Source organism: Myodes glareolus, chromosome 5 (assembly GCF_982192425.1).
Source record: "Myodes glareolus chromosome 5, mMyoGla1.1, whole genome shotgun sequence".
Lineage (NCBI taxonomy): Eukaryota > Metazoa > Chordata > Mammalia > Rodentia > Cricetidae > Myodes > Myodes glareolus.
The window spans coordinates 57,977,478-57,989,816 of NC_142030.1; the positions used below are offsets into that span (position 1 = coordinate 57,977,478).

Genomic DNA, 12,339 nt, shown 5'->3' on the forward strand with positions numbered 1-12,339 from the left:
ATCAATTACTAGATTCCTCTGTTCACCTATGTATCGCTAGCGTCTAACACAGAGCCTGGCACATCTTAGACACCCAAAGCATGCACATTCAGACAAATGAATGAAGGTGTGAATAAACTGGAGCTAGCAAGTGGTTTTTTGTTTTGCTTTGTTTTCGTGGACTACAAAGTATGACATAGGAAGCTATGTAGGTGATTTACTGGAGAGTTTTAACCAAGAAGGGAAGGATTTGAATGGTAGGTAGCCCAAGGAAGCAAGAAGGCTTTGTGGCTACCATTACTAATCATCTAAAGAAAGAACACGGCACGGCTGTAGGGATTAGGGAGGGGTCCACTCTACCTGCAGCCCTGGCTCTGCCAGGTCTTCTTCATATGGGAAGCACTTTAATGGCAAATCTTCAGTGTCACCAAAATAAAGGTCACTGGTTAGGGAGAGCTGATGCTATTTGTAACTAGGTACCAGCTGTCCTGGAGAGGGGAGGGGGGGAAAGGGAGGGAGCTATGCTGAACAACAGCTGGAGAAGCTTGGATTAGAGATTAGGTTGTCTTCACTGTCATTAGGATAAATTACACTCCTCATTATGATACAGATGAGACTGTGCACACGGGTTATCAATCTCTGAGAAGCCACAGCAACTACAGCCTCGGGGGAAGATGACAGTTCTAGCTTTCAATATTGGCATCACAAAGAGCTCCACTGCAGCAGAATACTTCAGCTTCGACTTCTCCCTCACAGCGGCCAGGAGACTTCAGAGAGTTAAATTCTTCTAATTTGTCAAAAGACAGAGGCAAATGATTGCTCGTCAGACTCTAAGAGCATCATCCGTTTGGTTTTAGTTGCTAAAAATCAAGACATTTCTCCCTTTAAAGGGTGTGGCTATTTTTATATAAAATTATAAGCTGTAAGTTTGATTGTACAGCACACAAACTCTTCTCTCACTTCCACAGAATCTGGCTCTGTGTCACATATGTGCTCAAGAGTATATGAGTCACCAGAAAACCTTTTCTGATCCTCTCCAACAACAGACTTCCTTTCTGACCGCATTACAGTTGTTCTATATACTGTTCTGTATTTCTTACCCATTTTACTTCCATCAACAAGCCTCCAGCAACCATGCTACTAGACTGCAATTTTCTAATTAAACTATAAATTTCTAAGACTATAATTTCTATGAGGGCAGGGACAATTTGTAAAATTTTCCAAGATGGTGAACTTTGAACTTGCTATGCAGTCCAGGTTGGTCTCAAATTTGTAGCTCCTCTGGCCTCTGTCTCCTGAGTGCTGATCTGTAAGTGCGTACTACCAGCCCCAGTTATAGATTATCTTAATTTGAAAACACCTAGAGTCATGTGTTATGGCACTTGCCTATGATCTAGCATACATGAAACTAAGGCCAGAGGATTTCCCTGAGTTGGAAAACTGAAGCCAGAGGATTGCCCTGAGTTGGAGTTAGCCTGAACTGCATAACACATTTGAAGCCATCTAAAACCTTACAGAGTAAGACTATAATATGCTTACTTAATATATTATAATATATTCTATAATTTTATAAAGTAAAATATATCTATAAAAACATACATTACATATATATATTTAACATGCCCCAAAACCAACCAGCCCAAACCCCCACATGGAATGGTATCAGGTTGGTTTTTATATATAATTTAAGGGCAAGAGAACTCTTTGAAGTTCGGTGGTATTTTAGCAAGAAATGCATTAGACTACCGTCCAAAGTCCAGCATATTTAGAAAATGACTTTTCCTGGTGATGTTTCAGCTCAGGGTCACTGGTGACTTATTCTGCTTTCCAGTCCAACCTGGCCCAAGTCCTTTGGTTCAGGTCCTCTCTTACTAGTCTTCCAATTTCAGCTTTACCAGAGACAGAACATTAGAAAACTCACAGTGATGACAAACTATAATCTTAAAAAAAAACCTTATTATTACTGAAGAATTTAAGTTGCTATTTTGACCCAATTATGGTTGGATGACTTTTCAACCAATTTCGCCATATATAGCCCAAATCTGACGTAGAAAACCTGCACAGGCAGTCTCTAAGGTGTACTTCCATGGGTAGAGGCTTGTTCTTCCTGCCCTGTCTTAATGAGCTCAGAAAGGCTGTTTATGGATGACGGAACAGCTGCCAGATTCCACCCCCAGGGTGACAGCAGCCCAATTGTGGGAGAAGTGCTTCTTAAAATTTGCATATTCTGTGTACAGTAGGCATATATATAGGCACTCATCTCTATTAATTTTAAAATGACATTTCGAAAGCCTACTTGTCTACTCACTTCTTTTGCCAGAAGGATGAATGGAGTCCAGGGATATTGAGATAAAGTGGACCAGAGCAAGGCAACAGGAGGGGTAGAAGCTGGTTTCACTAAGCAAGTTAGGAGGTCATATAACAAAGACCAAGATAGTTACAGTAGAGATGGAGGGAAATAAAAACAATTCAAGGTTAAAGTATAAATCTAAAGGCCTTGGTACCCAATGAGAAAAGAAGTGAAGAACAAGGAATAAGACTGGAATTCCTGCTTCTGATTTGAGCCGCTAGGCAGGCAATGATGCTACCCACTAAAATAAGCTATATAGACTTCGATGCGGTTGAAGCGGAAACAGTAGACTGAGTTCCTAGAGGCTAAGGTTAAATGCCTGTAAGACATCCAGCTGGAGACATTCAGAAATAGACACACAGAATAGTATATTCGGGATATATGGGATTTAGCAGCAGAAGAGAAGTCAGAAAAAATCATGACTGGGAATCATTAGCATATGGATGATGACTAAGGCCATGGCAGTAGATAGGATTTGCCAGAGAGCAGACCATAGAAAAAGCAGGTCACAAACACCAGCAAGATGCACATAGTCAGAAAGTCGCGCGGGGCAGAACAGGTAGGGAAACAAGCATGGAAGGATAATTGGGTCAGTGGTGGCCAGCATTTCAGAGAGTTCAAGGCAGACTGAGGATTGCAATGCAACACTGGATTTAGCAATCAGGCAGTTTGACAGGAGCAGGATAGAAGTTAGCTGAGTTGGTAAGGGGGCAGCAAGGGAGACACTGGGTAGTAAAAGAACTTCCAAGAAGTATGGTTGCACAGAGCAGAGAAGAAGTGAGAAGCAACATGGGGGGGGGGTCACAAATGGCTGCATTTCCATGGGAGAGGCCTGACCATGTTTTGAATGCTGAAGGAAAGAGTCACTAAGACAAAAGGGGAGAACTGTGAAGTGGGAACAGACCAAGTGTGGATATTCAGCAGAGAACCTGAAGGAGATGGATCCGGAGAAGCCATCCATAGTCATAGTAACAGAGAAGGGCTTGAGTAGCCACTGTAAACGAGGGAAAAGGGAATCAGGACACCCCTCATCCTCTCCCACGTGGTAACTAAAGGGCTCTTTTCTAAATATCTCATTACAGATGCCTTTCCTAACTTACGCTCAAAAAGTATTGTATACAAATACAACCCCAAAAATTACTGCGGCTAGATGGATTACCCTAACATGTATGAAAGAGCATACAGACACAAAAAGACGAAATTCATATTTTTATAAATCAGCATTCATTAACATTTTTGATATTCTTTAAAGAATAATCTACACTGGCCCAATCTATCTTCGTTAAATGAAAATTGGCCAACCATCATCACTAATGCTGCCCATGTGTCTAGGAATGTGCTCCTGGGAACTATCAAGAACTCCGTCCTGGTGCCACAAGACACACATGGCATGATCACACGGTTCTGACCAACTGTGGTCAACACTGGTTGTTTGCCTGAGAGCTGGGTCTTCGTGAGCTCTAGCCCTTCTGGTTTAGGAAGGGATGTGGGACATAATCTTTTTTTTTTTTTTTTTTTCCAGATGAAACTGCTGGAAAGGGGCTTTCTAGAAGAGGGGAAGCTCCTGGCAAACATGTTCTCACTTTGGGGAAAGTGGTACAAAAATGGCACACACCTTCTGTCCCCCAAATATCTAATGCTCAGAAGGACAGCTGTCATCAAGGGGGCCACCCAACGGGGACAAAGCCTGTGCTGAAGAGGACAGCACAAAAGGCAGAAGAACTCTCTCGTGCACAGATCCACTGCAGTGTGAGCAGCCGAGTCAGCCACTGCCACGCCTCGGGATTCTTGTCGGTTCATTTCTCTGCTTCTAATTGCAGTTTGGTTGATATGATGGGGTCAAATGATTAAAACTGCAACAAGCAGGAATGAAGATTAAGGCCAGCCTGATCTACATAGCGAGTTCCAGACTAGCCAGGGCTACTCAATGAGCCCCTGAGCCCCTACTCAAAAGAGGGGAGGGATACTTAAATACTTAGTAGTTTATTAATAAGATTTATTTTATTGTGCTTATTCACTAAATAGAGAGTAAGGTGAAGGAGTTCTGGCCAGACAGAAAAAAGACATAGGGTGAAGAGAGAAAACAGCAATTGAAAGCATGTGTAAAGTTCCACTCAGGTTTTTTTTTTTTTTGCCCACTCCTTCCTCCAGGGAAACGGACTATGCTGTCTTTATCTCTTGCTTTCCCTACACATCCTTAATCATTAGCTTTTCCTTCTCAGTTTGTGACTCATTCTCAGCCTTAGACGTCAGAATTCTACTAATAGTTCCAGGGAAGAGACAAACACAAATACCAGTTACTCATTGAGGATATCCACTTCTGCCACAGCCAGGTATTGGGGGTTCATTATGGGGGCTGACTACCCTGTCTCCCCTCCCACGTCTACAGATCGAAGTCACTTACATCAGCGGCGTACACAGTCTTAACTTCCACAGCTTTCAATCCTGTTCGAATGTCTCTGGGAAAGCTGTATTTCCACAGCTCTCTAGCTCTCCACCCTACCTTGCCCCTTGGCCTCCACTCTCAGCACAAATCAGCTGATTGCCCCTCCAATCAGCCCTCTCTGCCAATCATCTAAGGTCTGCCTATGGTCTGTAGCACGGGGCAATGTGGGTAGCTCTCTTTAAGACTCTCTTGGTGATGGGCTCATTCTGCAGTCTTCCTTGGCTTTATTTCTCGACATCTCATTTCTTTCAAAGTATTTCTGAGATTTACCTTGGCATTTCGACTCCCGCTGTCTCCAGTATAAACCAGGTGCTCATATACCATACCTGCGCATTGTAGTCTAGAGCTTGGTTCTCTGCCTGCGAGCTCCTCCCCCACCTTACCACCTGCTGTCTCTCCGCTCAGCAATCTGCCTACCGCGGCTCTCACTTGTTTGCCCCACTAAGTCCCAGATCTTTTGGAGAAGTATCAAGGTCCTCTCTAACACCCTTCGAACCCTTCTATCTTCTTCCAGGCAGCCCGACAAGCAGGACACTGACGTGGTCACATCTGTGCTCTGGAATTTGACTATCCTACCGACCTTCCTGTTCTGGGACAATCAGCAGTCTCACAGTTTTCCTGAATCTTCCTCATCCTTCCTGGACCAGTTCAGCTCTCATGTCCTCCATGAAGACTGCAATAACTCCAGCCTCTTCATCTTTGGACTCTAAGTACCATCTTCTTCAGCATCTAATTGCCCTAATAAAGGTCCACTCCCTCCTTTGAGAAGCCATATTCTACAGCCCGCTGTCCTGCGCAGTGCTTTGTATAGTCCTGAACTAGGGATGGGGGATGAGATTTCTTTTTAACCACATGACTATACTTTAAGAAGCAAACTTCTTCCCTTTAGAGTTTTAGTTACTAAAAACATTTACAAAAAAAAAAAAAAAAGGAAAGAAAGCAAGGGTCAGAATGTTCTGTAGCCCTTGGAAAGCCTGATATGAGCTCTTAAAGATACCTGTCTCAGTTGGAAGGGCCCCATATTTAGAAAGGGGATCACTGATTCCCAAAGTTACCTCACTGAAGAACTGACTGTGCCTATTGGCAAGGAATGAGGGAGGGGCCCAAGTCAAGCAGGGGGTGGGGCAGTCTGGGACTACATTTACCACTGTGGCTTCCTCCAGTGGAGTCACTTGGTGCCAAGGGAGGTGGATGCGGCTTGTCCATCAGCATGCCAGAAGAGGGGGCTCCTCCCAAAGGGACAGAGGGGATGGAGTAGGGGCCTGGGACACCGGAGACAGAGGGAGGGTACCCGGCCTTGGCAGCTTTCCCTGCTTCATACACTGTGGAGGGAGATGAAGAGCGAGAGAGATTATGTAGTCCCACCCTCCACAACCCTCATACCCCAAATCCCTGAGGTTCCATTCTTCGAAGGGAGCACCTAGACAAAGGTGTTCATTCCTCCAAGACTGAACTAGTTCACTAGAGTCACCAATGCCAGTCCTCCCTGAGTTCCTCCGGCTCCATGAAAAGGGCAGCAATGTGAGGAACTACAGTGGTTAGAATCTGGCAACTGAGCAACCCCGAAGTGGATCCAGGGAGCTGTCATGGTGGTATCCTCACTTGGAATCACCCTGTCTTTAAGCTACCATGCTCCCTCCAGAGGGGTCTAGCAAGGGGTCCTCCAGGGATGCTTCTAGGCAGAGCAAAGCAAACACTGTGCATGCACATGGCTCCTGTCTGTGTTTTCAAAAGCAAAGCCAGTAATCCAGTTCCTTCCAACACTGTCTTATTCCTAAAGATTTTAAAGATGGAGTGTACCACTCTCTTTCAAGATGTTTTTAGTTTATGGTTGGAATGTCAAACTCAGTGCCTTCATGGTTTTGGCTAATAAGCTAAACCTGTGAATCCTCAAATAAGAACTGGTCCCTATTGTGGCCATTTTCATCATATGAGTAAATAAAGCGTATGGGTGTGTGCTGGATGCTGCCCCAAAGTCACAGTTTTTACACCTCACTTATAAAAGACGGATGCTCTCTGCATCTAGGAGGGTGACCCAGTGCAGATTTTCTCGGCCTGAATGCTCCACAATGTCACCATTCTGATCCTGCCCTTCCTTTAATCTACAGTGTCATGAGCATTAGGAATGCACGATAGGTGTGGACCAACAGATATGCATGCAGATGTGCACAAAGGGGAGGTAGGAGGGGAGCAGGAATGGTCTTCCCTGTACCCAGAGGTAAGAGGGTAGAGGAAGAACTCAAGGCACATGGCTGTCAGATGGAGAGGTGATATTTCTTTTGCTCATCCCACGTCTCCCCACAACGTCCTACTCACAGGCCTGGGGGCAGCAGCAGGAATCTGGGCAGCACGGGCAGCGGACATAGCAGCAGCAGCTGTGCGGGCAGCACTGGCACCAGCAGATCCCCACCAGCACGAAGAAGAGGAAGATCCCCAGGATCACCAGGCCGACAAACACCCACTCTGGAAGGATGCACAAAGAAATCTACTCGAGGTAGCCCCCCTTCAGGGCACGGCATACACGGATGGGCGTCTCCCTGCAAAAGAGGTGAGTGGGAAGGACCTGGGGAAGAAAGGACATCTAACCAGGTTGGAGGGGCCCCAGATTCACAAAGAACTCGGGGTGACAAATGCTAGGGCACAGAGAAAAGAGAGCCAGGTAACCTGTATCTCTTGAGGTACACTGAGTAGCCAGCCCTGTGACTGGGGACTTTGGGGCTCCTGACTGGAGAATCAGAATAAAGGTGGGACAAAAGCTGGGGGGTGGGGTCTTGTATGCTGGGTTCCTAACTGGTGGAGTCTGTAAATGCTTATCCTTCATAATGAAGTATCTTCATTGTTTATAAACTAAGAGTTCTTGCCTTATGTGGTGGTCCATGCCTACAGTTCCAGGACTCCAAAGGCTGAGTGAGCCAGAAAGATCAAAGCAGCCTGAACTAGACAAGAGACCTCAAACAAGCAAACAAAATCTGCAAATCTAAATCTTGAGGGGACAGGGAGGCAATGTACCTCTATGGCCTGCGGAGATCATCTTTATGGGGCCTGCGCTCAGTGTGTATTCATCTACTTTCCTGGGGCATCTTTCCTGCCATTAGCACCAGGATGGAGATCCAAAACTCTTGTTTAAACCTCAATACCTATAAACAGTGGGGGTGTGTGGCGGGGGGGGAGGCATATTTTAAGATAGAGAAGACATAGCCCCTATGCCCAAGACATGGGTTTGGTTTGATCACATTCAAGATGACCATGCCAGCCAGCATAGCGAAGAATTAATGGCTCAGGCCGCTGATGAATGACAAGGCTGAAATGAGCATAGCTCATAGCTAACGTGTTTGTCAACTTCTATAATTTTCATAGCTCTGTCTTAGGCTGACCATGAATTTTAATTTACTCATCTAAAAGATGTAGAAAGAAGTAAATTATATCTGGCTTGCATAAAGGTGACTGTGACTCTCAGGTGGCTTGTCTCAATGTTAAGCTATTTGGCTTGGGAAGAGTCCACCTTGTCCCTGGAGCCCTGGACAGACTGGTGTGACCCATACTTTTCTTTAAAAAGCTAAAAGACCAAAATGATTGGAAGCCATCCATTCAAAATCCCTTTATAATGAGCTTCAGCACACAATGTTTTTCTTAAAGTTTGGTTATTAACTATGACTTCTATGAAATTGATTTTTAATTTGGGAACTTGAGAATGTGACTTTTACATGTAAAGAGTTTTATGACAGTAATCGAATCATTTGACCTTTAATTGGAACATCACTCCCTCAGAGAGAAAACAAGCATCTCATGTTTTCTGAATACCCCCCCCCCCCCATTTATCCATCTGCAATACATTCAAGTCCAGGCCAACCTCTCTTCAACTTTGTGTCTGACTTGAACTGTGTGGAGAACATTCTTGCTGAGGATAATAGACAGAATGAGACTTTAGATGGGACCGTATACGTAACATAACTTAAGAAAGTGGTGGTTTATCTCTGAGGTGATTTGGGTCAACTATAGGGCATAGAAGTAGTAGTATAGGGAATAGAAGGATAAAAGACCAGCCAGTTAAACTTGAGAAGCAAAAGAATGTTATCTGAGCCGGATTTGGTAGAGTACGCTGGTAATCCCAGTACTTGGAAGACCAAAGAAAGGACCACTGCGAACTGAAGGTTAGCCTGAGACTCACAGCAAGTACCAGATGAGCCGGGCCTACATCTCAGTAACTTAACAGGCAAACAAATAAATAAACCTGTGAGTAGGTTCTTGGAGTCAAAGGGAAGGAACTCGAGGTGGACAGGGCTGGATAGAAAATACAGAAACTCGTGGACTTGGGAGACACAATTTTTACTTTGAAACATTACTTGTGACATTTTTATCTATGCAAATAAATAAATGATTACAAATTGAAGGAGCTTTTGATCAGGGTGGTTACAAGGAGAATGTCTCCCTGTGTCCTTGAGGGCATCAAGGAAAAGGTCGAGTTTGGTTGGCTGGCTAAAGGTAAAGGACTGGACAAGTTCATAGAAAACAATTAGTGAGGCTCTGGACATTTCTCAAAATTTCAACCAGCCAAACTCAATGACCACAGATATTTTATATCTCTCTGTTGTTCTCAGAAAGACTTTAAAGATCTGGCAAAAAAATCAAGGCTAATCATACTTCTTGCTATTTCTTCTATGGGTATGAACCTTTCTATAGTTCATTTTTATTTCTCCCTGAACCTCCTTCAATTACAAGCTACAGTGCAGCACCAGACTGGTTCGTATGCTGGTACCTTCACCCGAAGCTACATGAAAACATGTAGATATGTATTTGGGGGAAGGTGACCTTGACATATGGTCCATGGATGTCTAGGGATTTCCTGTGTCTAAATATACAAGCAATACAGGTCTGTGAATGCATGCTTTGGCAGGAAGGAAGAGGACATGTCTTTCCTAAGTATAAAACAAGATTTTTGGTAATGTTACAAAAGACGCTTCAATGTAATGTACACTAGTGAATGGATAAGCATATAATTTAGGAAATAAGGAATACACATAAACAATACTCAAGGACACAGAACTGTCTGGGTATGGGTGAAATACTGAGATGGGCCTCAACATGACCAATGATACTGCATGCCTGACACTGAGGGTCTGGGTCCCCATCTCCACTTATTCTTAATTCCCATTATTCTTTTAGGGCCTAGGAACAGAAGGCACACAAAAGGCTTATCCAAAGGGCTTACTTCATCCTGGAAAAAGACAACAAACATTATGCAGACAAATGTACCCCCCCCCCAAATCAAACAAGCAATTAGTGACGAGTGCGGAAGCGGACAGCTGGAGTGACAGCAAACAAAGAGTTAAATGATTGAATACCTGGCATAATCTCCACAGCAAAACTGGGCAAGAGATCAGCAAGCAGCCCTGTCCTGCCTAGAAGAAGTAGAAGGAACATAAGAAGGAAAGAGGTTACTCCAAAGAAAATGCAGCCCAATTCCTGGCACCCACCAGTGCCATGACCTCTTAGGGCCATTGCTCTGTGTGCTGTGTGGTTGGAGAGTTGCATCAAGGCTGGGCTCAGTCAAAGCGAATGACTATGCTGAGCATTTCTGGCAGGGATCCAAAGGAAGAGCATACATAGCCTAGGGGGAAGCAGAAAAGGAAGCTTTCCTTATCTCTGACTGTGTATAGAAAGAGGACATCTCTGCCTCCATAGGAGAAACCCTGCATGAGCAGACTGACATACTCCATCTCCGTGCATGAGCACAGCCTTCGCCACACACTTCAGTGGAAAGTCAAACCCATCTGTATCTAAACATTCCATCTACATTTTCATACAATCCGTACACAGTCCCATGTCCATATAAAAACAAAAGTACACATTCGGTTTTAACTTAGAATTAACTAGCTTCATGGTTCTATTTATGGCTTAAAGATATTTCAATGATTAAAATATTCAAAGGCAATGAAGAGATAACGCTAGACTGGCTCCACACTCCTCTACACTCCTTCTGGCTTCAGAAATACTCTGTACATATGTACATGGTATGGTTTTTCCATATGGCACCCGCAGCTGGTGTTGCATGTACCCAAGTGCCTTCTGTGTGACAGTGCAGAGAAGCTTCAAAGCTGGTGTCAGAGCAGGTGCTTCTCGGGGGCTCTGGGAAGCAAAGAGCTGGCTGTACAGGAAATACGATGCTAGAAGATGTGAGGGAGGAGGCTAACCTGCGTGACAGAAGCTACTCTGCCTGTTTCCACCTTATTACCAAACTTCCTTTTCCTCTGACCTGTGATGATAAAAGGTCACTGGGGTACATTTAGGCATACAACTGAATCCTTCTTCACCTTGGTGCATGACAAGTGTCTCCAGAACAGCACTGCTCAATGGCAGTTTAATGCCAACAACATGGTGATTTTAGCTTTTTTAGCAGTAACATTAGGAATGTACAAGCAAACAGAAACAGTTAACCTAATGTCTTTATTTTTCATTTACATCAGTATCAGTATCCACAACATTTTGTCATTTTTAGGGCTCATGACTACATGTAACTGTTGAACATCATACTTCTATGGGTCCACAGTTTATACCCACGATAACTTTCTATTATGAATCTAATTAATGCCTTAGACCACAACATATCTAGATATGTTTAAAACATTGGTAGCCTTGAACTCTAAATGGTAAATACAAATGAATCTTCTCATTTAACTAGAAGCAACAAAAAGTATATTTGGAAGTACCGTTAGTTCAGATTGAACACACACACACTTAGATGGAAGTTTCTGTTCCACCCAGTCCTGCAGCCATTCAGTCCCAAAGAAACACACAGAGGCTTATATTAATTACATTTTTTTGGCCTTTTAGCACAGGCTTATTGTTTTTTTAATTTTTATGATTTATTTATCTTTTATTTTATGTGCATTGGTGTGAAGATGTCAGGTCCTCTGGAACCAGATTTTCAGACAGTTGTGAGCTGACATGTGGGTGCTGGAAATTTAACCCAGGTCCTCTGGAAGAGCAGTCAGTACTCTTAACTGCTGAGCCATTTCTCCAGCCCGCACAGGCTTATTATTAACTGACTCTTACAGCTTAAATTAACCCATAATTCTTGTCTATGTTTAACCATGTCGCTTGGTACCTTTTCTCAGTGTGGCCTTCTCATCTTGATTCCTCTGCATCTGGCTGTCCACTGTGTCTCTGCCTTTCCTCTTCCCAGAGTTCTCTTAGTCTGGTTGATCTGCCTATATTCCCTGCCTGGCTACTGGTCAATCAGTATTTTATTAAACCAATATGAGTGACAAATCTATACAGTGTACAAGAGAATTATCCCGCAGCATACACACACTCACACACACAAACTGCACATTATACCTTTCCACCCACCCATTCACAGTCCTATTTCCATACAAAAACAAACTTGTGCACATGGATTTTGCTCATTGAGAAACAACTATATTGCTTCTCAGCCTTTTGGCTAAGATCAGTGTGGAAAACAAAACATGTGGTTTATATTTTGAGTCTAGAAGTCATCGGTTCCTTCTTCTATAAGGAAGTCCACCAAAAAGCAGCTCTGACAAAGGCCAATGGGGGAAAGGTA

At 43.8% G+C, this 12,339-nt stretch overlaps 1 protein-coding gene across 6 annotated transcripts in view; it reads right to left on the reverse strand.

Moving 5' to 3' along the window:
* Ildr2 (immunoglobulin like domain containing receptor 2) overlaps positions 1-12,339 on the reverse strand; it is a 62,420-nt gene that overhangs the window by 16,207 nt on the left and 33,874 nt on the right. For 2 of the 6 annotated variants that reach the window (XR_007229201.3, XM_048421092.3), the window contains exons 4-6: positions 10,118-10,174; positions 7,092-7,238; positions 5,921-6,097 (exon numbers count right to left, since the gene is read on the reverse strand). The exons of 1 other annotated variant lie outside the window; for it this stretch is intronic. Coding sequence is in view for 4 of the 5 variants with exons in the window: in XM_048421092.3 (XP_048277049.3) it covers positions 5,921-6,097; positions 7,092-7,238; positions 10,118-10,174 (381 nt within the window). In the remaining variant the exon portion in view is untranslated. The remainder of the gene's footprint in view (positions 1-5,920; positions 6,098-7,091; positions 7,239-10,117; positions 10,175-12,339) is intronic. 3 more of the 6 variants (XM_048421094.3, XM_048421093.3, XM_085687973.2) reach the window with 3 other exon arrangements.